We start from the raw sequence: 26,863 nt of genomic DNA on the forward strand, positions 1-26,863 counted from the left end.
TAGTAATATATATTCAAATTGCTATTTTCTCTATATCACTTGTAGCCTAAGAGGACATGAGATCGGCCAGCTACTTTTACTTTCGTAAATGAGATGTAAACATAAATATATATATATATATATATATATATATATACATATATATATATATATATACATACATATATATATATATATATATATATATATACAAATAAACAAACTGCTTCAAGTTTTTAAAGGGCCAGTTCACACAAAATGTCAAAAAATTGTCAAGACAGCACCAATATGGATATTTTATTGACAGGACGACAAAAATTAAAATGAACTAAAATGATGAATTTGTCATACAGAGGAGTGTCATTACCTCAATGCTAAAAACAGAGAAGCTTGTTTCGTCATGTACACAACATAACTTGCACAGTTTATAACCACAAAAAAGAAAACCAGCAGTGGGAACCCAGCCACAGCCTCAGGTCCTTATTTGACATCCGGCTACACCTCAGAATTAACTTTGCATTAAGTTTGCTCTCCAGTGCAGGAGGATGTGTACACTATGTCTCATTGCCCAACAATGACTAACAGAGATCAGAAGGTTGGGGTTATTTGGTTGGAGATCACAGATCAACACATGTTTGACTTGTTTGCCTTGTCCAGCTGCTGCTCTACATGTAGTAACCAGCTGCTGGACCAAGGAGGAAACAACAAGGTGGTGTTGGTGAGGCGGTGTCAGACTTTCAAGGTCAAGGAACTGTGCCATGCAGAGACCTACTTTACTGCCGTGGCAACAGCAACAACATAAGAGCGGAGGTCGTTTGGCTTTTGAAGGATTGACCTCTGATTAATCTACACTCCAGACAGATTAGATTCATCAAAGGCTATAGGGCCCCTTCACACAATGTAGTGACAAGAAATGAAAAAACCTCAACTCCATAATGTTAGCATGGCATTAAATGGAACTTTATAAAGAGCAAAAATTGATAAAGAGCAAATAAAGACATAATCAATAGGGAATTTTCCTTCTGTTTGTTATTTCAAAGCAAAATTAAAACACTAGTCATACAAAAGCAGCATTTAATTCCACAAATCACCAAATGAGTTTATACATCAGAGCAAGTTTGAACGCTACTGTTTGAGGATCAACATCGCACTGAGGATGACATGTAATAAGGCAAAAATACATAATATAAACCGCTTTACTGCCAGAAATGAAAACTAATTTTTAATACTAATGTTAAAGACAAACAGTCTAGTCCATCTGATTAATAATATAATGTAACTTGATTTTATTTGGTTACAGCCTTTAACCATTTTCCTCTCATCAGTTCACAAAATGAACCCCTGTTCTTTTAGAGAATAGTTTTTTTTTTTAGAGCAAAGTGATTATTAAGATCATGTTAATCAAAGACTTTGTACTGATTAAATCAAAGTGTCACATTAAAGGTAAAACCGACATTTGAACACCTGCCCTAGTTAATGTAAAATCTCCCTAATCATTGCGTTGGTGATAAATTCTACAGAAGTTAAATGCTTAATATTCATGATGAGTATGGAACTTCAAATATTGCAGTTCAACCCCCCTATGTTAATGAATTAAAACATGGATATTTATACATCATCAGTGGTTCAATATTTCAGCAGCTGCAGGAAAGTTGCAGGATTATTGAAAATGCGCAGCAGATATGACGTCAGCAGTCCAACTCAAAATGCAACATGGGATATCAGTTCAGCAAATAAAGCGATAAAGTGCAACAGGGTTCAGCACTGAATACAATCGATCTTAATGAAACCCCCCCGTCATAAACATACTGATAATGAACATATAAAAACATTATTAAATTCTATTTAAGGGTCATTATACACTTAGATCTGTTGGTTTTCTCCATCAACTGTCTATAAATAAATCATGACTATACTTTTTCTATTTATCGGATGTCATGTCTTTGTCCATACAGTTCACAGAGCTCCTTCTTCTTAGCGTCTGTGTGATGGGTCAAGTTAAAAGGTCAGTATTCAGTTATCGTGCATAGTTCAGGTCCCTCTTGCTCATCTTGGATTTTTGTGTTTTCCATTTTGCTTAACTGCAACTTTCCCATTTGTGGCTCCTACTGCCTCCCCAGCTGTCGGAGTCCTCTCCCAGGGTTTCATCCAGTGTTTTCTAAAGGTTATTATGGGTAATGTTTCCTTTTTTTTAAAAAGAGTTTGGTCTAAGTTGAGAACAGTTGCTGCTGTTGAGAGATTTCAAGTGATACTTTAGGGAATGAACTTGATTTGATTTGACTCGATTCTTATACCAACATAATGTCATTTCTGGTTACACATTCATACAAGCAGCCACAAACCCCGGGCCTTTAAACTCTCCAAATATGATCCCGTTGTTGATTTCTCTCCCCTGCAGCAGTGGGGTTATTGCCCCTTGTGCCTCAGTCAGTGAAATGTGCAGAGATAGGGAGAGAGAGAGAGAGCAGTCCTCCACTGGATAGTTGGGCTAAAAAAAGTCTGGGTGGTCCTTTTTTTATCCCCTGTGCCCCACTGATGGACTCTGTAATTTTGTACAGGAAGTCATTAAGAGTCACTAATATCACCTCACTTCCAGGTGGCGGCAACAGGGCGAACTCCTGCACTCCCCTTGGTGCCCTTTGACCCCAGCGACTGACCTGAGCGGCTCCGCAGGTCACGTTCAGCATTCTCGCTCTGCGCCTGCTCCTCATCGTACCTGGTGACGCAGAGAGGGAGTCAGAGTCACTGGAGTGATGTAGTGAAGAAATACTTACGGGGAGTTCCTGTTGCCCCCTCTGTTTGTATTTATATGGAACAACAAAATGCTTAACTCAAACAATACCCCCCGCGGTGAGCACTAAGCACACATTACCCTCACTACAATCAGAACGGCGCTCCCATGGTCTAAAGACCCCTGGGTGCATTGAGCAAAGTGTCTCATTTTAGGAGCATAGCACAGCACCATCCCTTCGATAGCTCAGTTGGTAGAGCGGAGGACTGTAGTGGAAATACCAGGTATCCTTAGGTCGCTGGTTCAAATCCGGCTCGAAGGAGTAATATTTTAGCTATACAAGCTCTAGGGATGGCAATGTTAGTTGGTCCACCACTTTGATTCAGCCTGAAATATTTCACAATCTCTTAAATGCATTTGTTTGGTTTTTTTTGTACATGCATTCATGGTCCCCAGATGATGTATCCTGCTGACTTTGGTGATCCTCTCTTCCTCTAGCATCACCATGAGGTTTACCTTTTAGTTCCATGTTAAAATATCTCTATTGGATGGATTACTGTGACATTTGGTACAGACATTTATAGTCCTCAGAGGATGAATTATGATAGGTTTGATCCCCTAACTTTTCCTACAGCCCCATCATCTCATCAAAATTTCATTTAGCGACTACAGTTCTTTACTCAAACCAATATGTTTACTTTCAGCAAGAGAAAAGTAATAAATAGAGGAATGACAGACACTTTCTGTACTTGTTGTTTATCATCCACAGGTATTATCCTATCCTATGTCCATAAACTGAAATGTAGCCAGATTGTAATGGATTTCTGTGTACTATAGAGAAGGGAGTCAGAATTGAGGGTGAGAAAAGAGGAGTACCCTTATTATTGTGTTCACAATGGGCGTGCGTGTCAACCAGTTGAAACTGGTTTGTAACAAGCTTGTTATCCCTTCGATAGCTCAGTTGGTAGAGCGGAGGACTGTAGTGGAGATACCAGGCATCCTTAGGTCGCTGGTTCAAATCCGGCTCGAAGGAGAGACTTTTAACTGAGTTCTGTTGAAACATAATGTGCGTTGGCATCTGTTCATCTCAGGGGATGACAGAGTTGCACTATAAAAGGCAGCTTATACCAAACACATGAAAAATATACTTTCTAGGGGAATTGATACAGTATTCTCATTCATGACATCTCAACACAACAGCATGGTGATAGACAGAGGAGAGTAACAAATAGGTAAGAGTTAACTTTAATATAACGTTGGACTAGCTAAAAGTAAGAGAGTCTAAAATGTTTTCCTGACAAATATTTTATGAGAGAACCAACTTTTTGAAGCCCTTTATCAGATAATGTAGTGACGTTTTGCTGACCAAACAGGGATACGGTAAGGCTGCTTAGAAAAGAGAACAGGCAGAAGGTTTGATCCCCTTGTGCCGAGCAGATGTTGAACAGTTTGTTTTAACAGATGCTGCTTTTTCAGACTGGATTTACGCAGTGAGTCATGGATCTGTGCCACTGCCACAACAGACCTCTTCTGCTTCAAATGAGCCAAACATAACCAACATGTTTTCCATCATTAGCAGCTATCGTTTTTGGTGCTGTGCTCTTCACAACACGTCTGTTATAGCCAGTCCAGTCTTTCACTGGTAGGACCTACAGTTGAACAAAATATGTCCCAACGTAAATGCACTCAGAGAAACACATAGAGTGTGTTCAAGCATCCTAATTAGTTAGTTAAAGCTTAGTTTTAAAAAGTAGAGTGGGATCGATCATCCCTGTTTTCAGCTAGTGAACCATATGAATGACGTGTACAGTATAAAGTTAAATAAAGTTTATTATGTGTCCTGCATATGGCACACCATCAAATCACTCAGTTAAAAGTCTCTCCTTCGAGCCGGATTTGAACCAGCGACCTAAGGATGCCTGATATCTCCACTACAGTCCTCCGCTCTACCAACTGAGCTATCGAAGGGACAGGATGCCACACACACAGACCACTGCTACAATGGGAAGCTTCACACCATGTACACCACACACAGGCCCTTAAACGACGGGAGCCCCATTCCAATTGTTGTTTGGATAATCTGTGCTTAGTTCTTACCAGGGGGAAGGGTGACATACAAACAAACCTCGTTGTAGCACCATCTGTGTGCACATTTAGCAAGGACAACTTTGCAGATGAATACAGACAGAGTGACTTGCACTGGATTTTATGATAAAGTTTCCACATGTAGGAGTGAAATCAGTAACACAACTCTCTGTTAGTCTTAGGCCTGGTTAATGAGTTACAGTACAGCATGACCTTGTACAGTCAGGTACTGGACAGTGTGTTCCACAAACACAGTTAAAAGTCTCTCCTTCGAGCCCGATTTGAACCAACGACCTAAGGATGCCTAGCATATCCACTACAGTCCTCTGCTCTACCAACTGAGCTATCGAAGGACCTGAGGGACACAGATGATAGATGACACCTGCAGCATAGTAACTGTAGACGACAAACATTCACTTCTGAGTGGTATTTTTAGCTCCTGCGTGACCCTCCTTCGCTGAGTGTGTCTGAATGTGACTGGTAGATTTCAGTGTCACTCACAGGACTTGGTAGTTGCCCAGGGCCTCTCGGGGTGGGCTGCGATTCCAGCGGCAGTCCGGGATGTCCCCATTGGGCGTGACGATATTGAGGGTGTCGTTGATGAGGTTGTACTTGAGGATGCGGTCGTTGGCCGTGCTGGAGGTCAGCGAGGGAGAGGCATTGACCTGAGGGGCACAGAGACACAGAGTGACATTTTACATCTGCAGAGAAGATGTTTTGCATCATAACATGTGAAGATCAGGTTTAAAATAAACAGTAATTAGGTTCACAGGCAAAAGGACAGGGCTTCATAATGTACTGTAGGATCCAAACAGGCATGAGAACATTGTTTGATTTCCTCCTGTCCCCATATAGAAGCTCTTATCAGGCAGGAAATGTAGCTGCTAATGTGCTATAACAGCTCTGCTAATAAACATACATTCAAAGAAGAACACAAGATAAACAATGGAAAACTCACATGAGTGCCCAGGGAGAGATGAAGCAATTATTCTGACATCAAAACAGAAACTCTTGCTTCCTTCAGTAGATTTTACAAACACAAAGACTTCTATTGTTATGCATTACCTTTTAATGACAGTTGGCTACGTGTATACATACCTTCATAACTACTGTAAGGTCAAACCAAGACAGAGCAAGTTATGGGAATAATGAAGCGCTCCTGACTAGGTTTTAGGTTTTGTGGCACACATTTGATCGGCGTGTCACTGAGGAGCGTTTATGTCCTACAATCAACTTGGCATAGACCAAAAATAGATCAGATTGGTGTCTGTGAACAGAAATAGTTGAGACCTAGCCTGGAAACCCAGCAAGTCATTGTACAGCTGTCAAAACGAGCGCAGAAGGAGATGACAGCTACATAATGAGCACAATATTCAGACTATAAAAGAAACATCGTACAACGATGGAAAAGGCGTCCTATTTTGATATAAAGATCAGCCAGCAAATAACCTGTATCAGACTGTATTTTCAGCAGTGTTTTTCATTCTGGAGTAACGCACTGAATGGGTTAAAGACACACCTTCAGCACACATTTGAATACAGAGAGGCACACGTCCAAATGCACACACACACAAAGATCAACCTCAAGGGCATTTAAAGTTGCTCAACAATCAGAGGAAAGGCACATGGAGTCACTGTGCAAGCATGCTAAGTATCTCTGGGCTTGGTAAAATATGTAACTGCTGACCCCGGGGAGGAGGCAAAGAAAAACATGTTTTTATTATACAGCAGATCAGGTCAATTTTTAGTCAATTAAACCCTTTTAATGTGAGCCTGCAGCTGTGTATGCATGTAATAAGCCCTCCTGTTAAATTACTCACCTCGATAAGCCATGGCTTCAGCTTGTCATCGATAATGATGTCATAGCCATAACATTCAAAACAGTGCTTGTCATTGTTCATCACAGGCTGCGAGAAATGAGAGACAGAGACCAAATTAGGAAGAGGAACCGACTGACCAGTGATTGTGATATGTTGGGAACTTTTTAATTGATCACAGTGATTCAGCTCTAGGAAGGATGTTAGCAAATCATGCAGAGTAAAAATATACCAGAGGATGTAACTATTAGCACACAAAATATAGAGCGATCTTAGAGCAGAAGTGGAATAGATCACTTAGCAGAAAAGAGAAGTGTGCATTAAGTTGAGTGCAATGTTGTGCTAAAAACAAAAGGACGTCACCACATGGACGTAGTTATACAGCTGTGTGTTTAAAAGTGTTACTAAAAACAGTATCCCACAGAAAATATAACAGGAGGCTTCAACACGTGTGGTTTAATGTGTTTTTGTACTGTATGTGGCTGCAGACGAAAAAAAGATCTGGGCCATTCTGCGTAACTAGCACTTTTACTTTTGGTACTTCAAATATGTTTTGATGCTAATACTTCCTTTAATTGTAACAGAATATTTCTTCACTGTGGTATTGCTACTCCTACTGCAGTAGAAGGTCTGAGTACTTCCTTCATGCCATTCTACATATGTGAATATTTCTGCTGAACTGTCATTTCTGTTGAACTGTCTCAGTACTTCCTCTGCCACTGTTAGTGTGAGTAAATGCTACAAATTCTCATGAATGTATGGTTGAGTGAGTGGAGGTGTATGTTTCAAACAGTGTAATTTAACACCACTGTTTCAAGCTGATGTTTTAGATACACATGATTTTCACAGGACAGAAATCCTCATCTAATACACAACACTCAATATACACAACATATCTGGTGTTTAAGTCCCACAGTTTGGTCAAACTTCTGAAAATTCTTATATTTCTCTGGTGTCAATCAACATGTAAGAGTAACTGTTACATATTTTAGACATAAGTTGCCATTTTGGAGTTGACAGTGATGTCCACTTACAGCCACAGCTTTCAGGGACTGCACCACGATCCAGTGGATCTGGTCAAACAGTCGGCTCGTCACCTCTTTTCCTCTGGTGCTCTCTAGGTACAAACGGAGGTTACTGACCGTCCACTTGCCTCCATGAACGTGGTTGTAGTCGTCCTGCGTTAAAGGCACACAGTCTAACTATGTGTTGGATTTTTTTTTTTTTTTTGTAAAAGATGTACAGTTCAACTTGTGACCTCAGTTACTTGAAACCTATACATTGAGCCACCAGAAAACAATTTAAAGGGGTAACCCACCAGTTTTACTCATGATATTCAGTATGCTTGTCACACAGAGAACTACTCAATCTGTCTTTTCTGAGACAGAAAACAGGACTAAATGTTAGGATATTTTAGCCTCAAATTTATGGAAGTGCAATACTCAATACCCCTTTAACATCCAATAGAACCAATTTACTGGCACCAAACGCCACATTCTAATAACAATGGTTGTGTAGATTTACTGGCCATACCAGACATGATGCAGACTTACCCCATGTTTTTGGATGGCCACATTAGTGAGGTGAACAAACATGTTATCCAATTCACTTGTACTGGGGGTGTACTTCACTGTGCAGAACCGACAGAAGCCCAGCTTGTACCTGAGAGTAAAACACCAAAGAAAGCTCAATAAACAACTTCAGTAACATCAGTAACTATTACTACTATTACTAATCCATCACTAAAACGGTCCCCTAGTGAATAATCATGTATCATCGTTCAATAATGTTTGCAGTCAGAGCTTACATGTAGCATTTCAGAGGCCGATACGTGGTCACCAAGACATAGAGACGCAGGTCAAACTTCTTCCCTCCTATCAGCAGAGGATTGTCAATGTATAGAGAGATGACATATGCTTCTTTACCACTAGAGGCTGCTACAAACCTGGGAGCAAAGAGCAAAACACCAAGTGTCAGCAAACTACAACCTCTGAACAAGCTGATGTTTTACAAGAACAGTCATTACCAGTTGTGGATGTTTACGTGGAAATCAAATGCTTAAAAAGTAAGTAGAGTATACAGGTTTTTGGTTTGTTTTTCTTTGTTAACTCACGTGGAGGTGCGGCTGTCTCTGGACCACTTTTTGATCTGGGAGAGTTTGTTGATGAGGAAGATGCCTTTGCCCTGGGCCTTCCCGCAGGGCTTCATGATCCAGGTGCTGGACGGATTCTTACGAAACTCCTCCACAAACAAATTATAATCGGCCGGGAGCATGAACGTCACAGGAACAAAATCTGCAGGCAACATGGAGAAAAATATAAATATTATCAGCTTTGTCATATATGTGTCTATGAGGGAAACAAGAAGAGAGGCAGAAAAATATGCAGGCATGTCCACACCCATCCTTCCCCACAGTGCTCTGATAGATACCCAGATAAATGTATTTTCCGTTCTCGTCCTTCTCTGCCAGCGGGCTGCCTTCCTTCTCCAGCTCCTTACGGTAGCGTTTGATGTTCTTGATCATCAGGTCCTTCCTGGTCAGCTCATAGTGGTTGGGGAAGTGGTTAACCATCTGGTCATCTGACAGGCGGTAGCCGGTGTCCACACTGAACACATTCCTGATGGTCTGGATGCTCATCCTGCATGTGGGTACAAATTATGCCACTCTAAAAAATCTGGAACCTAGAAATAAGCTCAGTGATATAATTATTGCTCATTCATTGTCATTATTTCCATTTTGTGCTATGTAATACGTCTCCTTCCCTGCATTTCAGAGGCATATATTGCCCCTTTTTCCTCCACTACATTTATGTATCTGACAGCTATTGTTTGAATCCACATATAAAGACAGAGATGAGAAGATTAAACCAATATCTTACAGCCTTTTTGACTTGTCCCCTTAGAAAAAGCAGTGTCCAGATTATCTTTTATCTAGTTAAACTAAAATTATCCAGTATTCCACAAAAAGAGCAAAGATTAGAGAAATGTCAAAAAGACAAAGGCAAATCTTCTTTCTTAGCCCATTAATCATCTCACAACCCCTCAGATTTTTCTTGTGACCATTTGAAAGAGCCCTGAGCCCTAAACTGGGAAACACTGGACCAAACTACCAAACTATATGCTATATAAAGTGATTAAAAACTGGTATCTCCCCACCTGGCATCTATATTATCGACCTAATAATGTAATATTTAATGATATACCAGTTACTGGTGCCACTTTTCTTCAGAACAGTTACTTGCACTTTAAATATAATTTGTTGATTTATAAGATGTATTTTGAATGCAGGACCTTTACCTATATGCAGTACTCTTACACTGTGATACTAGCACGTTTGCTTTTGTGCTTTTGTGAAATAGTGTCCAAGCACTAAAGATACAGGTGCCATGTTGATGGAAAACCTACCAGTAGAAATTCCAGTCCTCGTTTTCTGCGACTTGAATCCATTCCCTCTTCTCAAAGTTGTTGATGAGCACTGATTTTTCAATATCTGTCACCCACTTCACCTTACCGGCCATGGTGCCTCCCACTAGGGTGGAGCACAATACAACAGGTAAACAGAAAATGAGATACACAAGCAGACAGGACTATAGTTAGAATGATGCAGAGCAAATGCATGCTGTTACAGTGCACCAGAGCATTTTGCATCGCCCCGGTGGTTTCTACCTACCTGCAAATCAATGTCAGGAAACAGCCAGTCATCAGCATCAGCTAGCCGGGCTGGCTCAGTTGTTAGCAGGCTGCTGCTGAATCCTCCCCGGACTGCTGCAGAGGCTGGGCGGACATCACCCAGTCAGTGATGCAATCTCATCAGACTGTCGTTAGCTCAACTCACAGTCAAGCACAGCGTTAGCGCAGTTTGTTAGCATCACCGTCCACAAACCATTTCTCCCATGTTAGCTTTAGTTACTGCTAACTAGCTACATTTATTGATCCAGGCGTCGTGAAGCTGGACAGTGACGAAAAGCCCACCACAGTAAAAGTACTCTTCACAATAAAAGTCTCTGTTATTATTTACACATATATCGTCAAAGTGCGACGTTATATCAATTTTAAGTAAAACTGTATTTCAAAATGTGTCTAAAACATTAAACGGTACCGTAGTGGGCTTGGTCTTTCCGGGAATATAACCTAGCAACGGAGGACGCAGTGATGTAATTGCAGAGTGTCCTTACCATAGTGAACCAGCAGGGGTCACTGCTGGGCAGGTCGTGCAATTTAAACTTAAACTCAATGTGATGTCTGGACTGGAGACTGGAGTACTTCCTGTGTGAAAGAGAAAAGCTTGGATTTCCTGGTCCTTGTTGCCTATATATTTTATTCATAGATATACAAGATACACTGCTTACAAAATTTTCATGGAGATGATTAGATTCAGTAATTTATGTTGTGTCTACATCACAACTTATGATACATTAACTAGAGCTACATAAAACAGGGGAAAAGCCAAACCTGCTGCTGGAGAAACAGGTTAACAAATTAACTTCCTCCAACTGAGCATTGCACCACAGTGTTTTTGTTATGGTTATACCGTACTGCTAAAATAAATACATTCAAAAGACATGGAATGGACTCAGTACCAAGATCTAAGACAGCTGAAACACCAAACACACAGTTTTAACATGAAGAAATGTAGGACTTTCTGATACCAACGAACTTATTGAACCATGTAAACTAGTTTACTTTAAGTGGAGGAATGGCTTCTCTGAGCTCTGTGTCATAAGTTATAGTAGATTATGAAACTGTCAGGGGTCTTTTTTTCCTTTTAGCAATAAATGAACAATTATATCAATAACACTTCAATAAAGATAGATCCTTTATTCAGTTTTGCAGAACAGGAGAATATCAGACAAAAGTTCCATTACATAGCAGCTGTACAAACCAATGAAAGGGACATAATAAGAAATAAATATACTTTAAATGAAAATATTATTGGTTAGGAATGTATAAAACTTAACACATAAACTGTAAAGTTTGAAATTATTCTTGATTTAAGAACATGATATTTTACTGGTACACAAAAGAGAGATAGAAAGAGATATTCTGTTAGACAAAAACAAACCCATGTATTCAGAGAAATAAATGAATTTTCTAAAGTAAACATTAACTTGTATCTTTTCTGTGTGAGAGGTGAAGTCACGTTATTTTTCTTGTCGTCCCCCTGGTGGTGTCTCTCGGCAGAGGCAGGTAAAAGGCGTGGCCAATCATATTTGTGGCAGTTACCTGAGAGCAACAAGATTAAAGGACGCTGCTGTAAGTACAGGAAAACACCTTACAAATATTTCTTTATTTTACTATCATTTACAATACATTTCGTAATTACGATGTTTTTATATTTATCGCAGGGCGGCGTCTACTTTAATCTACTCAAAAGGTAGGTTTTACTTTCTTTGTTATTTACAGTGCAGGCACCTGTTTACTGTCAGGGCGGGAGCGAGAGATCGATTATTATCTGACATGAAACTCTTTAAATGCGGTATATTAGTTAATAATTACTTAAATAGAAATGTAGTTTGTATTTATATATATATATTATTTAATGTGTAATCTAATGTGTGTGATCTTCAAAACGACCTTTGTTTGCTTTGGGCGAAAGTGATTATTTCACCTCTTTGTTGTGTCAATATTACAAACTGCGATAGGCTTATATGAGTAATACAAAAAAACAAACAAACAAAAAAAAAAACAACAACAACTGTCCTTTAAGTATTATCTTGCGGCCTCGGGTATGATTATATTATCAATTCTGCAACATGTATGAGCATATTTTGATGATTTTTTTAAACTTTTAAATTGGCTTAAAATCAAAGGATTTCCTCAGGATACATCAGGATTAGTAAATATACAAACATTCAATGTGTCTAAGCAGATGTTTGTGATGTTTTATTTCTTCTTTGTGAGGATAAAAAGGCAGTTTGGTTGATTTGAGTTATGGAAATGGAACATTTGCATTCAGGCACAGGATTACAAGCACAACAGGAACTGATGTCAGGACAGGTGCACGTAGGAGGCTTCAAACCTGTGAAGGCCTGATTGTTAGAGCAAGACAGAAGATAATAAATCATATTTAAATGTATAGTTGTAAAGGTAGATTAGATGCACAGTCTCTTGTATAAACTAATCCTAAACACTATGTCCATTTGGGAATTAAAACACTTTTGTTTTGGTGTACAGTAGTAAGTGGACAGCAGCCGTTGGACTTAATCCAACAGATGATGTCATCTCTTCAGAGCTAGGAGAGCCTGTTTTATCAACCTGGATTTTTTTTTCCCCAGTAACACAGCCGCTACTTATCCTGGTCACATGACCCAGTATTTACACAGCCTGTTTATGAACGTTGGGAGTCAAGCAAGGATAACACACAAACACTGTCAAACCACAGAGCTATTATCTGTTCTGCATGGCTAATAAAGCTCTGGGTACTTTTTCTCTCACATACATTAAAATGAATAATTTGCATAATACTGGTTCTCCTCGCAGAAAACAAAGATGGTGGAGCAAACAAGACAACCGAGTCATGTCGTCTCTCTCCAGGCTGGACCTGGTGAGGTGGACACTGGCACCCTGTTCGATGTCAACCTCAGGTATAGCACAGGCCCTCCCCCACGAGTGTGAGTGTTAGTAACAGCAACATACAGTTCAGACAGGCTGAACCTCGGGCAACAGACCATGTGGGATCAGTTGTACCAAAAACAAACACCTGCATCTATGATGGAATTTTTTGTTTGTATTTTTGTGCTTTCATTTTCCTGATGAATATAAGGAAAAAATACAAAAACTGAACATCCAGAATTAGCTTCTGTCTGATAACATTTTGCTAACAGAATGTGACAGATCTAATAGAGAAAAGAAATCTGAGTAACTGAACAAAATCTCTGCCTGTTCCTGCTTCAGAATCAATGACAGGACTGCACGTGCTATTGCCCGCCAGTTGGCTGTAATTGGAGACCAGCTGGACCAGGAGTGGTCCAGCAGACAGCCACACAGGCTACCAACTCCTCTGCATATGCTGAGACCTGCTCGGGCACTGACCAGGACCATCTATCGGTAAAAAGACTGAAGAAATGGTCCCATCATCATGTTATTTCAGCCATCGGATGTTTATGTGACTGGTTGTAACCTGGTGTTGTTCTATCCCAGGGACATTCACAACCAGTTATGGGGCTTCCAGGGTCTCTCAGCTGCAGTGAAGGCCTGGATAGCGAGCACTGCACCTGGACAGGGGATCCTCAGAGCTGACGCCTGGACAGCCTGGGTAACCCTTAGTTACTGTTGCTAAGCTTGTGAATTTTAGCATTCTAGAATGTCACATGATGAAGTTTACAGCTGACAAGGTTCCATCCAAAATGTCCCATTGATAAAAACTGAGACATAAATATACTTACATATGTTTTCACCTTTTGCAAGTCATTGCTCCAAATTAGTTCAAGTTTGTCTCATGTCACTTCATCTCACAGGTGTCCACTGTTAAACCGATAACCTGCACTGGGTGGGCGAGAGGAGCCCTCGTGACTGTGGCACTGGTGGCTGCAGTGACCCTCCTCGGTGTACTATGGATGGAATAGAAAGCCTAAAAGGCCATAAGCAGGTCTTTTAGGCCATTAAATATTTGAGAAAAAAAATGTTTGCAAATGAGTGAAAATTATTGCTAACTGATTTGTTTCTGCTGTTTACTCTGACTTCTCTTTTTATACTATTTTAATGAGCGGTATTGAAGTTATCAGGGCACGTGGGCATTGTTTAAACAAGTTTTACAGCATTGCCCGAGGAGCTGGCCAGCATATTGTAGCAGTGACATGTTTTGGTTCACAGTTGTTATCGATGTCAAAAAGCATGTTTTCCTTGACTGGACTGTTGCCGGCCTGCAGTCTTTTGTATCCAGATTAGTTTCTTACTGGTTTAAGAGGCCAAATTTTTTTACAGATAATATGTAGCTTGGCTTAATATAAAATGAAGGGAGCTGGACTTTCTGTTGCAGATTTGAAACTGCTTTTCACGTGATGCTAATAAAATCCATAATGACAAGATGTTGCTGTGTCATTAATTAGAAAAAAACATTTATTTAATTACACATTAATACACAAACAAGACCTGGAGAAGCAACCGCAGGAGCTGGCTGCTGACAGGTTTAACTGGTTTTGCTGGTCAGGATGTCTGAGACAAAATAAGCACTGAGGCCTTCTTTCCCTCCTCCTGACTGCACGACTCTGTGTTATCAGGCCTCAGAAGTTGTGACTTGCACATGTGTGTACGTTTTGAAGGCCTTCCTGTTGCACCTCTGAAGCATGACGCCCAGCTGCTTTCCCGGGCCGACCTCGTAGGTGTGGGGGAAATTCTCTCCCTGCATCCGCTCGTAGACCTCGTGCATGGTTTGCTCCCACTTCACGGGCGACACCAGCTGCTTCACCAGCTGTCTGCGCACGTGTCTCTCGTTCATGTAGCGCTTGCCGTCAACGTTGGAGTGCACGTTGATGTCAGGACGCCGCACCTGAGCAGGAGAGAAATGTTAACTATTATACTACACTTTTACAACATATGAAAATGAAAGAAAGAAACAATAAATGCTGAAATTAACATGTTAAAATCTCTGTTACATATGCAATTATGCTGCAGCTACAACTGACAACATGGCAACTTATGACTGTAGGTTGTCATGGTAACGCAACAGGTGTGGCGCATCAGTTTTCCATGTCACAGCGGTCAGAAATAGTGAACACCACAGCATGCATGTTGAAAATAAATAATGAAAATTAGAAAACCGTCACGAAGAGCTGATGTGGCTTAAAAACAGTGTGACTGACCTCCACCTGTCTGAGAACATCTCTGAGGGGTTCAATAGCCGACACCATCAGCTCAGTGTGAAAAGCTCCGCTGACTGGCAGAGGTTGGGTCCTAATGAAATCAAAACGTCTTGAGTTCTTCTGGAGGAAATCCAGAGCCTGGGACGACAACACGGCTCCGATTAAAGAGAAATCACAGAAGAAACCCAGAGCAGCTCATAGCTGTAGTTTTTCCGTACCTGTCGATGACCTGCGATGACCCTGCCGTCAGGGAACAGATAGTTGGCCACAGAGCACACTGGCTCCTCAATCCCCAGGCTCTTGCAGTGCTCTTTAGCTTGTAGACAAGCATATTTATAGTTAGTCTCATGTCCACCGACGACTGATATCATCCCACTGGGAACCAGCTCTGATGCTTTCTGCATGGCCTCTGCTCGCACCTTCACTGCATACAGAGCTACAACACACAGCAAAGGGAAATATGGAAAATTAAGGCGATTTGTTGCCAATGTTTGTCACTGAGCCACAGATTTGTCCTGCACAACACAAGATGTTTACCTTCTGCAAAGTCCATGGCACCAGAAAAGACCAGAGCTGCAAATTCTCCAACACTGAAACCTGCAGCAGCAACACACATCTCAATGACCTGTGAACAAAAGTGTAATAATCAGTCAACTAATTACTTGACAGAAAATTAACTGGAAACTATTCTAATAATTGATTAATCATCAGTCGATTTCACTGGGATATGGGAATATGATGCTTTTCTTTGCCACACATGACAGTAAATTGAATGTCTTTGGATTCTGACAAACTGGTCGCTCAAGAAAAGAAAGTTTTCTAGCATTTTATAGACAAATAATCAATAACTAAAGATGAATAAACAATGAAAGTAATCATTAGTTGCAGCCTTATATCAGACAAGAAGCTTTAAAGTGACAGTTCCCTGTGAATCGACTGCAGATTAATCGACTAATCGTTAACAGCCACCTGTGGGTTTTCGTGGCTGAGCCTCTCCACCGCAGCCAGGGAGGTGACAAACACCGCCGGCTGACAGTGGACCGTCTTCATCAGCTCCTCCTCGGGTCCCTCCAGGCACAGAGACAGCAGGTCGTACCCGAGGATCTTCTGGGCGACCGTGAACATCTCTTTAACGTTAGGGTACTTTAACAGTCCTCTCCCCATGCCCACAAACTGGCTGCCCTGCCCGGGGAAGAGGAGCACGGAGCAGCCCCTGGGGTCCTTTCGGCGCCTCGTGATCCGTTCCTCCGCCGCGTCTGGCTCGATGTCCGGGAGAAGAGCGGAGGTTTCGGGCGGAGGATGGGGAGGTGTGTCCGGGGAGCCGCGCTGGTTGGTGGCTAGTCTCCTGCTCAGGGAGACCAGAGACCTGACCTTCCCTCTGGAGGCTGCTGTCATGCTGACAACCGCTGATGCCAACATGGTGTAATCCTCACTTAACGGTGTCTTCACAGGTTAAAACAAACCCATGGTCTGCCTGGATAAACTGTGATTAACTTAAAAATAAAAACTCAACTTAGTGTTTTTCTATAACCAGCATGACACAGTCCTGGGAACCACCATGCTGTTTGAAAGCAGGTCATTTTGTTTTCCTTCCGGGTCACGTCTCGGGTCTTATCTGCTCCAGCGCCACCCTCAGGTCAGAATATAGATCGAGAGAAAATTAACTGGCGATAATCAATTAATTAGTTCAGATATTTTTCGCATAGTGTGAGATTCTGATTTGATGCATTTCTTTGTCATATATTATAATTAACTGAATATGTACAGATTAATAAAATAATGATATAGATTAATAACATATAGATATACCTTAAAATAGAATAGGATATTGTGGTTCCACCTGGGAAGAAAATAAATTGTTAGAAATATACAGTCTGTGCAAAAGTTCAGCATTAAGTGCTGTTTGGTTATTATGTTAGTTAAACAGTGTACACAGGGTTTCTTATATATTATTTTCTCTTTGCTTTATTTTCATTATTAAAAATTAATGTTGTTAAGGAATTTTATTTTCAAATATCAAAATCTTTATTATTATTTCAGTAATTATGCATATTCTAATATTTGTGTTATGCTATGAAAAATAAATTGTGGTGTATAAATGAAAGAGTAACACTGTCTCCAGATAACATTAAACAATATCTCTAGTGCAGTTTCTTATTTATCTACTACACACACACTGATAACAGCGTCAGCCGATATATTATATTTGTTGGGCTCTACTGCTCTGTATATTGCATCATCAAACCTCCTCATCAACCTTGTTTTTTTATGTCCAACATCATAGTTTAGGCTAAAAGTAAAGGTAAAGAAAAACAGGTACAACTGAACAGACAACCAAAAAAGGGGGGTAAAGACTTCAGTCCTGAGCAATGTTGTACTCATCTGCACTATTCATTACACACTTTAAAACTCACTTAACTTCCTGTGGTTTCAATCATCAGATTACCACAAAGAACTTACAAAAGAAGAGAGCTATAGCTTCAGGAAGTCACGTCTATTAATACAGACAGTTGTAGAGAGATGCCAGGGAAACAGCAAATATGACAAAATGAAGTTTTATTATTCACCAATAAAGTTTATTGTACAAACTGTAAATCTGTTGATCTTAATCAAATGTGTTTTCATTGAATCCTGTATCACATTGTGCTTGTTCGTCATTGTTCTCCATCTTAGTGTGCAACTCTCACTATAAATACAATACAATGCTTTCTGTAGATTTTCTTTGTATTAACAAATGAAGAATTTCTTTTCTGGCTTTTGAACTCGTACATTTAAAAAAAAAAACCCTTGTTCTCCTGATCGTCAGCGTGGTTTTCACATTTGTCCGTTGGGTTTTCCCTGTGATTCATCTGATCCGTCCAACAGGTGAGCGGCCTCCATCTGCTCTTCCAGCCTCCGGTCATGGTCCGGTATCTGACTGTTCTGATCGGCTCGTTTCTTGAATTTAGAGATGAACTCATTACTCGCCAGCGCTCCTTCCTTTTTGGGACACATTTGTTGTGATGATAGGCGATAATCCAAACGATCTATGAAAAAAAGGAGAACATTTTGTCCACGGTTGCCTCAAAGTCAGGTTTAGTAACAGCAACATAAGTATGTCCTCCGAGGTTCTTATGTCAATGTCCTGTTATTTAGTTTTATTTAGTAATTAGTGAGGATTTTTTCTCATATACTACTGTGGTTATTTAAAGGAAACAAGGCACATATACATTTTTGGGAACCTCAGCTCTGCAAATTTTCCATTATTTAAACACATTTAGAGGATTAGGTACTAGTGTGCATTCTGTGTTTCTACTTTCTCATTACACTACAGTAAATACAAAGTCATCATAGACAGAAGTGTAGTGAAAATGCAAATTCAATCAAATCATTTTACAGTGGAAATGCTTCAAGATAATTCAAGATAAAAACAAACTGCATCAGGTTTTATTCCCCTATACTTTCTGAGAAAATAAAACATTAGTAACTTTATTCTGATTTCAAATGAAAATGTTGATGCCAATGTTCCAACCTTTATTGTACTTAATTTTTTTTTCTGGAAGTCTTATTATTTATTAATTGTTTACTCTGTACTCTGTCACTATAACCCCTGATTCTTACTCCTTGATGTTTCAGTGAAGTGCATATATTTTCAGATTCATTTTCATTTTCAGATCATACTGCACCTCCAGGAGTGATGGGCGTCATCAGGCGGTTCAGCTGGACGTTCCAGTGCCGCACATGTTGACTGGCGTTCCTCAGCCTCTCCTGGACCTCCTGGAGTCAGAGGATAAAAGCAGGAGTAGCTTGTCGTGAGTGTTTTTAGCGTATTAAACATGAGCTGATCCAAACACACTTCCTCCTTCTCACCTCCAGGTGCTGGTGGCTCCTCTGGCGAGACGCCTGTAGATCCTGGAGCTCCTGAGAGGCTGAGTCGAGGGCCGAGGGGGTGTCCTCTCCTGTCCCATTGTCTGACGCCTCCTTTATGGGGCTGAGGCTCTGCAAGGCCCTGTGCTTCTCCTGTAGGAGCTGGCACTGCTTCTTCTTCTCCTCTTCAGCCTGCAGCAACCTGGAGAAAGGAAGAAAAAAAGAAGTAAGAGCAGAAATCGAGTTACTGGAAATGACAGTATGGTATCAGTATCAGTATCAGTATCAGATCAGAAAAGAGGTTTAGAGACACGAGACGAGGACACGTGACATGACTAGGACACATGCATGCTGGTGTTCTGTAAACACTGGGAAGTTAATTATTGTAGTTTGACCGCTGATCTGACCCATTTACAAACACAGTCTGCAGCTGCACAATTAATGGAGGCAATTAAAATGCTTCAAGTCCCTCAGCGCCTGATTGTCCGAGTCAATCATCATACTGGTTCTCTGAGTCATAACTCAGTCAAACCTAAACACACAGACACGATACACATATTTTTTAGAATCAGTGTCACTTACACTTCTGAGGATGTCATTATCTCCAATGTCCGCCGCAAATAAACATCCATAAAAGCTCTTAGAAATCATAGAAAAAAAGATGCCGCTTATAACTCCAGAGCTTGCCTGAAAATCATCATGTTTTTAAGTTTTTTTCATTATCAAGTGAAACAAAGAGTAATAAAAAAGACTTACAAAATCAATTGCTATTAACAGTTTTGTCTAAGAGGAGGCCCGCAGTGTCTGACACTGGATAACCCCTGGTTTAGTGTAGAGAGGGGAATACATATGGTGTGTATTTTTCTTACTTCTGCAGCTCATGTCTGGCCCTCTCCTCCTCCAGCCGAGCCTGGATCTCCATGTCGAGAGCAGCCTCCAGTTTCCTCTGCGTCAGCTCCAGCTCCTGAATCCTCTTCTTCTGTTGCTCAGCCTCCCTTTCCTTCTCCTGCATCTCTGCCTGCATGCTGTCTCTCAACTGGGCACACACACACACACACACATATACACACACTAGCACCAGTTGAGTGGAAAAAGAACTGACCTATTCCTGAATCACCTTTTCCAGGAATGTCGTAATCATTTCTCCACCACTAAAAATCACTAAAGGTTAAATCTGGATTTTATAATGCCAATGTTTTCAGAGATCAAAGTCAATGGGATGGACTCTAAATCCCATTTCAGAAGAACTGTAAATAAATCAGCATCTGGCAAACTCTTTCTCACCATCTCAGCCTCTTTCAACTGTCTCTCCAGCTCCATCTGCACCTCCCTCTGTTTCCTCCTTTCTCTCTCCTCTGCCTCTCTCCGCCGGGTTTCCAATTCCCGTGCGTGCTGCAAAGCACAGATATATGTTACTTAATGCTAACACATAGCTTGACATTGTGATTACACAACCGTCCCTCCTCTTCTCCTCTTACCTGGATGATGCTTTCAATCTCCAGATCCTGTTGGTCTTTCTCTTTCTCCGCCCTCTCCATCTCGTGGATGTTCACGTCATCTGATTGGCTGCTGCAGCTGCTGCGGGCGCTCCGGCTGCGCTCCCGTTGGCTGTGCTCCCGCTGGACCCGTCTCTTCAGCTTGAGTTCGTGGTGGAGGGAGGACTTGCCCTCGCTCTGGAGACGGAGGGCTGTCTGAATGGCTGGAGAGGTAACACACACACACACACAAAGAGATCGTAATATAAAGTCTAGGTTGGTTGTCTTGGAATAAGAAGATAGTTAGTAATCCTTAAATGTGTATTTTTTACATTTAAATTCATGGCTCTGCTGAACTTTGCTATAGTGTACATAAGTCTGTGAAGGTTCTCAGTCATCCAGGTCATGGTAGTCTTAAGTCCTAAGGTTCAAGGCAACTGGACTTCTTTTTGGTTTCCTTGAAGACGAGCTGGCTCTCCTGTGTTGTGCCATGCACTTATGCAGTGGTTGTCTTGTTTCGCCTATGTACAGGTCTGAGCACTTCTCCCAGCGTATACAAGGTTGCTCAACTTGTGCTTGGGAGTCTTGTCCTTAGGATGAACCAGTCTCTGCCTAAAGGGTGTTGCCAGGTCTGAAATGGATCTTATGTTTGGAGAAAATTCTTTTGAATTTCTCCAACAGTCCTGCCACATATGGTATGACAATGTTGTTCCGTTTTTTCTCCTGTTCACCGGTTGCTGTCTGTCGCCCATTACCATCCCCAGAGGTTAAATACTGGGGACTCCCCGACCAGTTTTCAGAGCTGAAGAAGCAGATGAGAAGTGAAACATCTTCAAGGAAACCAAATGAAGTCCAGTTGCCTTCAGTGTTCATAAGAAAACCACTTGATAATTTGCTTGTAATGTAAGATGGATACGTGTCCTTTAACATTGTTATAACAGACAAAATTAGACGACCCTGAAATGCCTCAGTGTCATGAGACAAGGCTGTTGAAAGTTAGTTGCAGCTGGAATGTCAAGATAACGTCCGACATAACAAAAACAACCCTGCCTCTCGCCCAGTGTCAGCTGGGATAGGCTCCAGTGCCCCCATGACCCTTGTGGATGAGATAATGGATGGATGGATCTGTGCTCCTTTTTATCGGACTGATGTTTCTTGTTACTTCAGGTGTGTGAAATAAGAGTCGTGTGGATCGCCACTTAATTTGCTTCCTTTTCTGATCACATATTAGAAATCAATGTAGTTAATTTGTGACTTTGTCCTTGTGTTTCTACTTGTGAACACTGACACACCTTGAGTCCACTCCACCTTCTGTCTCTGGTCAGACGCGCTCATCTCAAAGGTTTTATTATGGGTTTTCACACAGAACAGACAGCGTTTCCCCTCCCTGTCTGGAAGAGGCTAAGGCAGAAAGAAGAGACAGTCAAGACTTGAGTATAACACATATTTATGTTTAGTCAGTTTAGTTGATAGTTAGTTCACATTTCATGTCTCCACCAACCTCTATGACACAGCTTTTATCTAGCTGGATCTCTCCTCTCTTGTCTTTCAGGTCCTCACTGACGTAGTACGCCATGGAGTAGGGCTTCAGCACAAACCACCGCTCGGTCCAGTTCCTACGCACGTGCCCCTTCTTCCACATATAACCCTGAAAACAGTGGTCAGGGTGAAAATGACAAGAGCACACTTTAACCGACTAAAAACAAAGAGGATTATATTGCACACACTAAGTACTCACCCTCTTCAGGACATTGTGATACATCTCCAGAAAGACCTCGTCCAAAGCCAGGCTGAAGGCCTCAGCGCTGGTGACTCTGAGCAGCTGACCTGTGCCCATGTGCTCCAGGAATTTCCATATAGACATACCCTCCTCCTGCACTGTGGCATCCTGGGATGTTAAGTCCTCCAGGGGCTTCCCATCCCACTCCTCATTCATCGCTGTGCAGATTTTCTTGAGGAGATACTCCACCTAAAACCATTTGGATATTAGAAAATATACCAAAAAACAAATACTGACAGCACAAATTACACAGCTACATATATACAGCTGATGTCGGCTGATGTCAGATACGCTCTGCATATCTCTGTAATATACCTTTACAGAGGAAGACTACTGTGCTGATAGTACAAAAGCAGTTTATTTTCGTCTCTGCCGGCAGGAAACCAAAAGCATTATGGAGGAAGTGCAGGAAGGAAGAGCCTCATTAACTAACTTACTTGCACTGCTGAGAAAAAATGTAAAATGGTCTGACTTTGGTGGGACACAAGCTGGAACCTAATATTTCTTTCTAGCAATTAGCTGACCAAAGTGAAAGTGCCTCATGTGTGTAAGTGCATTAAAACTCTTGGTGTTGCCTTGTTTTCCTGTGTGATTTGTTCCTCTGTCTGTTTTTATTATCTAGTGAATGTTAAGGAAGGAATTTTGCCGTCATGGCATGTTTTATATCAGTTTCTCTCTTGATGGACAGCATCAAAATATTTGCTTTTTGTACTCATCAAATAACTGGACGTCAATCCTCTTTGCCAACCCCTTGTCGATCAGGTCTCATTCAAATCCCTAAAATAAATTTGTTCCCAACTTTGAGAGCGATATTAAACTCTCCTCTCTGGTCATTTACCTCCTCTGGTATCATCACCAGCGGGTAGCGGTCCTCAGACAGGAGGTTGAATAAACAGAAGAGCTTGAAACAGTCTCTCTCTGATAGCAACGCCCCCTGTGGTGCCCCTTTGTAGTTCTTCTTCATGGTCATCATCCAGCACAGGTCGTCAAACTTCTCCTTGTCGAACATTCCCTCTTTGACCTGAAGAAGCAGACAAAGACGTGTCATGACTGAAGCTTTAGCTTTAATAACAGACAGAACAGGTATAAAAGGTCACACCATAGACCACAGAGATTATCTCTTTCTCCTAAAATAAAAGTCTGATTCATGGAAAACTGCTCCACCCACTGAGTCTCAGCTTTAACCACGTTTGATACTGAAATTACTCTCAGCAGCAGAACTCTGTAGGTGTGATCGAAACTCTGTATCGTGGCGGCGTTGATGCTAATGAAGCAGCATGTTTCCCGGCCTCACGCAGAGGTTTATTTATGAGGGGTTTTTGAAATAGCTGGGAGCTCTTTGGCATGGAGGAGTGACATATGAGTAAATGTGGTTTTGGTCTTTTCACTCTCATTTCCCCATAATTAGAGCCTCATCAATTCCAATATCACCATCGGATACATGATTATTACACATATATCAGCATTTACATATATGTTGACTCTTATTTTCCCTAATTTGTGTTTTATTTTTTGTATTTGTGTTGCTATTTATAACTAGAATATAGGAGATATATATGTGACTTACAGTGAGGTTTGCTCTTAAATTTTCTGGTCTTAGTTTGAGTAACTGTTGCAGTCATTTTTGTTATCAAGATTAACTTTTCAACTATAAAATATCCTGCTGCAGTGCACATATTTATCACTCTTTGACAGCCGGATTAGAGGGACATTTGACGACGACTACGACTAAACTTTTGTGCATAAACAGATAATGAATGACAAAATAATAAGGCATTGTAATAATAAAATAAGACATTAAGATTTTAAAATGTCCTTACAGAACCTCCTAACAATGTTATTTAGTGTTATAATTAATTTATTAAAAGTTTATATAATGCCCAGAAACCTTACAGTAAAGTGTTGCCAATAATTATAATCAGACTTTTTTATTTATAGCCTAGAGTTATTTTTTTGACAAATAATATAAAATAACCTGGAAAACTAAAATACAATACAGACACAAAGTCCTCAGGACAGACAGTCAAACATTAAAACTTTGTGTGAATCCTTGTATTTTGCATTGAACTGATATTTGTCATTGGTTGTTTATTTTTGGTTTTCTGCCACTGATTTAAAACACATGGACCAGTAAAGTGCATCGAGATAACTGCTGTGTTCGTAGAGGTGATTTTAGCAGTCACCGTACCTTATCCAGTATATATTTGTTGAGGTAGGGCATGTAACCATGATTAGAAACTGGCCCGTCATCGTCGTCCTGGAAGTGCTCCTCCAGAGCCACAGGGTCGTGTGGGATGTTGAGCACAGTGTACAGGTTGTGGGAAAGCACCTGAAAAAGAAAAAGATGTAAATTATATTTACGGAAGTATAAAAAGTATGCTCCCGCTTTAAATGTACAAAGTTCAGCACACAGTCTGAGTCTTCTGTACACTCTGCATTTCTTCACACATCCACAAACACACACACAAGTACAGACAGCTGGTCCTCAGTGACTAAGCATGTCTGGACAGCTTTCTGCCATTTCCCTGGATTCTTCTCTCCTATGGGGGCTCGGTCAGGCATGTAGGAACGAGACAGAAAGCCAAAAATGACAGAAATAACACACACTGATGGGGAAAGTGGCAAATTTGTGGTCTCTACTTCTTGCTGTTATCTTTCTTGTTTTTCATGAAAATAAAAACCCTGATAGTGGTGGTGTTGTGTGTCTGTTTAGAGTTTCTGGGCCTTAAGTAACAGTTGGACTTTGGGCTTGACTCTGAAACACACACCTCACCTCTAACCTGAACAGGTTTCGTGTCTGTTGGAAGAAGAGTTGAAGCTTTTTCAAATATTTGAACTAATGTGTGAGTTTATAGGGCGTTTCTGTGCTATGTCCCAGATTACAACATTGATTCACATGGTACTGAATAGTATTTTACAACATATAAATTTAACTAAAGAGAGCGATAGGTTCTGGTTTGTTTCAGCCAGGCAAACGGTTCTTTAAAGGGTGGAAAGTAGCAGAAATACACCGTTAAAGTCTCTGCTGCCCAGTGGACGCCCATCGGTCTCAGTTTCCTGATCTTGAAATTCTTTCTTACCTTTAACTGCGATTTGGACACTTTCCCGCACTTCTCCACGTCCAGCGATGTGAACGCGTACCAGATAGACTTGAGTAGTTCGGATTTTAGGTCCATTTTGGAGACCTCGTTGCGCGCAAAACAGCTACATTTCCAGGCGCAGCGCGGCGCAGCGGCTATTTACGCAGCGACTGGCGAGCGGCGGCGGCGGCGGTGGTGAGAATTGCCAAATAAAATATGGGGCAGAGCACAGACTGCTGAGCAAACTGTACAGGGACCAAAAGGAGTCAGATGTAGGGCATACTTCAAGAGGCGGAGAGTAGAGATAAAGCCGGGAGTCCCAACAATAAATACTTTTATCATGTTTTAAACCATTTTCTCTCTCTAAAAATGACTAAAAATGACGTGGACCTATTCAAGCCTCATCTCCAAAGTCCGAGACATTTATCCAGACAGTATAGGGTGGATTTCTGAACTCCTCAGAGTGCTGGCAGCCCAAAATCCAAAACCAAATAAATGGGATCCGTGTTGTTATCAGATTCAGGAGGCTTGAAGAGGGTTTATGGACACACCCATTTGTGCAGGTTGCACAAATGCTATATTTATTTTTTTTAGTTTCAAATTTTTCAAACAACTCTGAATAGATTCAGTGTGGGAAATAGAGTTGTTTCTACTTATTTTTTAAAGAATGAAGCAATAAAAACCATCTGAATAATAACATTTCTTGATATTTAAAAACATACAGCTGCTAAATCTGCTCATATTTGTCTGTGTAATGAAGGTTATTCCACACTTTTGATGAATTAACGACTGTGATGTTTAATATCTCTAATGAAACTGTATCCTCTGATCACTTTTCTTCTTCTCTGGGTGATGTTTGGGGGCATTACAGATCTCATAGTCACTGCATCCCTTCGCAGCCATTTTGTGTCAATTCTGGTGAGCATTTGTTTTGTACACTATCAATGGTACAGTGAACATTAAGTCAGTTGTGCGCAAAAAGGGTTATCAGAAGTGCTAAATGCCCCTTGTGGTGTCCCTGAGTCAGTGTGTTGTTTGAATTTATCTCAGAGCTCATCTTTTGCATGCTGAAACTACTAATGGGGATGTGGCAACCTCAAGCAAAATAGGTTAAACAAGGACAGTGTAATCAGACAGAAAGCATCCGCAAGCCTTGCTAGAGCATAATGTAGGCTAATCAATACCATAATTAGGTCATGAAAATGGTAGTGATTGTTAGAGGCCACAGCCCAAAGCCTATGTGTCTCTACACATTGACGTATGTAGATT

The 26,863-nt window shown here is 40.9% G+C and overlaps 4 protein-coding genes and 4 non-coding genes across 10 annotated transcripts; 3 read left to right on the plus strand and 5 right to left on the minus strand.

Annotated features, from left to right (window-relative positions):
* Nucleotides 1–256: 256 nt before the first annotated feature.
* Nucleotides 257–10,746, minus strand: ttll1 (tubulin tyrosine ligase-like family, member 1). The gene is made up of 10 exons (XM_018687078.2): nucleotides 10,283–10,746; nucleotides 10,018–10,141; nucleotides 9,043–9,251; nucleotides 8,726–8,906; nucleotides 8,420–8,557; nucleotides 8,166–8,274; nucleotides 7,647–7,790; nucleotides 6,616–6,702; nucleotides 5,297–5,460; nucleotides 257–2,695 (listed from the first exon to the last, which is right to left on the minus strand). Exons 2-10 carry the CDS (start codon nucleotides 10,128–10,130, stop codon nucleotides 2,566–2,568), a joined length of 1,275 nt encoding a protein of 424 aa, XP_018542594.1. The 5' UTR covers nucleotides 10,131–10,141; nucleotides 10,283–10,746; the 3' UTR covers nucleotides 257–2,565.
* Nucleotides 2,946–3,032, plus strand: trnay-gua (transfer RNA tyrosine (anticodon GUA)). Its single transcript is given in 2 exon segments — nucleotides 2,946–2,982; nucleotides 2,997–3,032. It is a non-coding gene; the product is annotated as a tRNA-Tyr (tRNA).
* Nucleotides 3,657–3,743, plus strand: trnay-gua (transfer RNA tyrosine (anticodon GUA)). Its single transcript is given in 2 exon segments — nucleotides 3,657–3,693; nucleotides 3,708–3,743. It is a non-coding gene; the product is annotated as a tRNA-Tyr (tRNA).
* On the minus strand, nucleotides 4,592–4,678 carry trnay-gua (transfer RNA tyrosine (anticodon GUA)). Its single transcript is given in 2 exon segments — nucleotides 4,592–4,627; nucleotides 4,642–4,678. It is a non-coding gene; the product is annotated as a tRNA-Tyr (tRNA).
* On the minus strand, nucleotides 5,062–5,148 carry trnay-gua (transfer RNA tyrosine (anticodon GUA)). The gene is given in 2 exon segments: nucleotides 5,062–5,097; nucleotides 5,112–5,148. It is a non-coding gene; the product is annotated as a tRNA-Tyr (tRNA).
* A 753-nt stretch (nucleotides 10,747–11,499) lies between the features above and the next one.
* On the plus strand, nucleotides 11,500–14,637 carry bik (BCL2 interacting killer). Of its 2 annotated transcripts, none has more exons than XM_051077735.1 (6): nucleotides 11,500–11,865; nucleotides 11,958–11,986; nucleotides 13,093–13,223; nucleotides 13,507–13,659; nucleotides 13,753–13,867; nucleotides 14,070–14,637. In XM_051077735.1, exons 3-6 carry the CDS (start codon nucleotides 13,102–13,104, stop codon nucleotides 14,175–14,177), a joined length of 498 nt encoding a protein of 165 aa, XP_050933692.1. In that variant the 5' UTR covers nucleotides 11,500–11,865; nucleotides 11,958–11,986; nucleotides 13,093–13,101; the 3' UTR covers nucleotides 14,178–14,637. The 2 variants fall into 2 exon arrangements, with proteins under 2 accessions (XP_050933692.1, XP_050933693.1); XM_051077736.1 differs by having other exon boundaries at nucleotides 11,564–11,865; nucleotides 13,093–13,196.
* A 4-nt stretch (nucleotides 14,638–14,641) lies between these two features.
* Nucleotides 14,642–17,007, minus strand: mcat (malonyl CoA:ACP acyltransferase (mitochondrial)). The gene is made up of 5 exons (XM_018687079.2): nucleotides 16,383–17,007; nucleotides 15,951–16,038; nucleotides 15,632–15,849; nucleotides 15,414–15,551; nucleotides 14,642–15,100 (listed from the first exon to the last, which is right to left on the minus strand). Exons 1-5 carry the CDS (start codon nucleotides 16,830–16,832, stop codon nucleotides 14,828–14,830), a joined length of 1,167 nt encoding a protein of 388 aa, XP_018542595.1. The 5' UTR covers nucleotides 16,833–17,007; the 3' UTR covers nucleotides 14,642–14,827.
* Nucleotides 17,008–17,952: 945 nt separating this feature from the next.
* On the minus strand, nucleotides 17,953–26,060 carry def6c (DEF6 guanine nucleotide exchange factor c). Of its 2 annotated transcripts, XM_018687084.2 has the most exons (13): nucleotides 25,595–26,060; nucleotides 24,703–24,843; nucleotides 23,353–23,535; nucleotides 22,473–22,703; nucleotides 22,236–22,382; nucleotides 22,027–22,135; nucleotides 20,738–20,958; nucleotides 20,544–20,651; nucleotides 20,129–20,295; nucleotides 19,842–19,898; nucleotides 19,263–19,461; nucleotides 19,079–19,169; nucleotides 17,953–18,439 (listed from the first exon to the last, which is right to left on the minus strand). In XM_018687084.2, the coding sequence occupies exons 1-13, from the start codon at nucleotides 25,688–25,690 to the stop codon at nucleotides 18,228–18,230; spliced, it is 1,962 nt and encodes a 653-aa protein (XP_018542600.1). In that variant the 5' UTR covers nucleotides 25,691–26,060; the 3' UTR covers nucleotides 17,953–18,227. The 2 variants fall into 2 exon arrangements, with proteins under 2 accessions (XP_018542600.1, XP_018542601.1); XM_018687085.2 differs by lacking the exon at nucleotides 19,842–19,898.
* Nucleotides 26,061–26,863: the final 803 nt, after the last annotated feature.

This window comes from Lates calcarifer, linkage group LG18 (genome assembly GCF_001640805.2).
Source record: "Lates calcarifer isolate ASB-BC8 linkage group LG18, TLL_Latcal_v3, whole genome shotgun sequence".
NCBI classification, from domain to species: domain Eukaryota; kingdom Metazoa; phylum Chordata; class Actinopteri; family Centropomidae; genus Lates; species Lates calcarifer.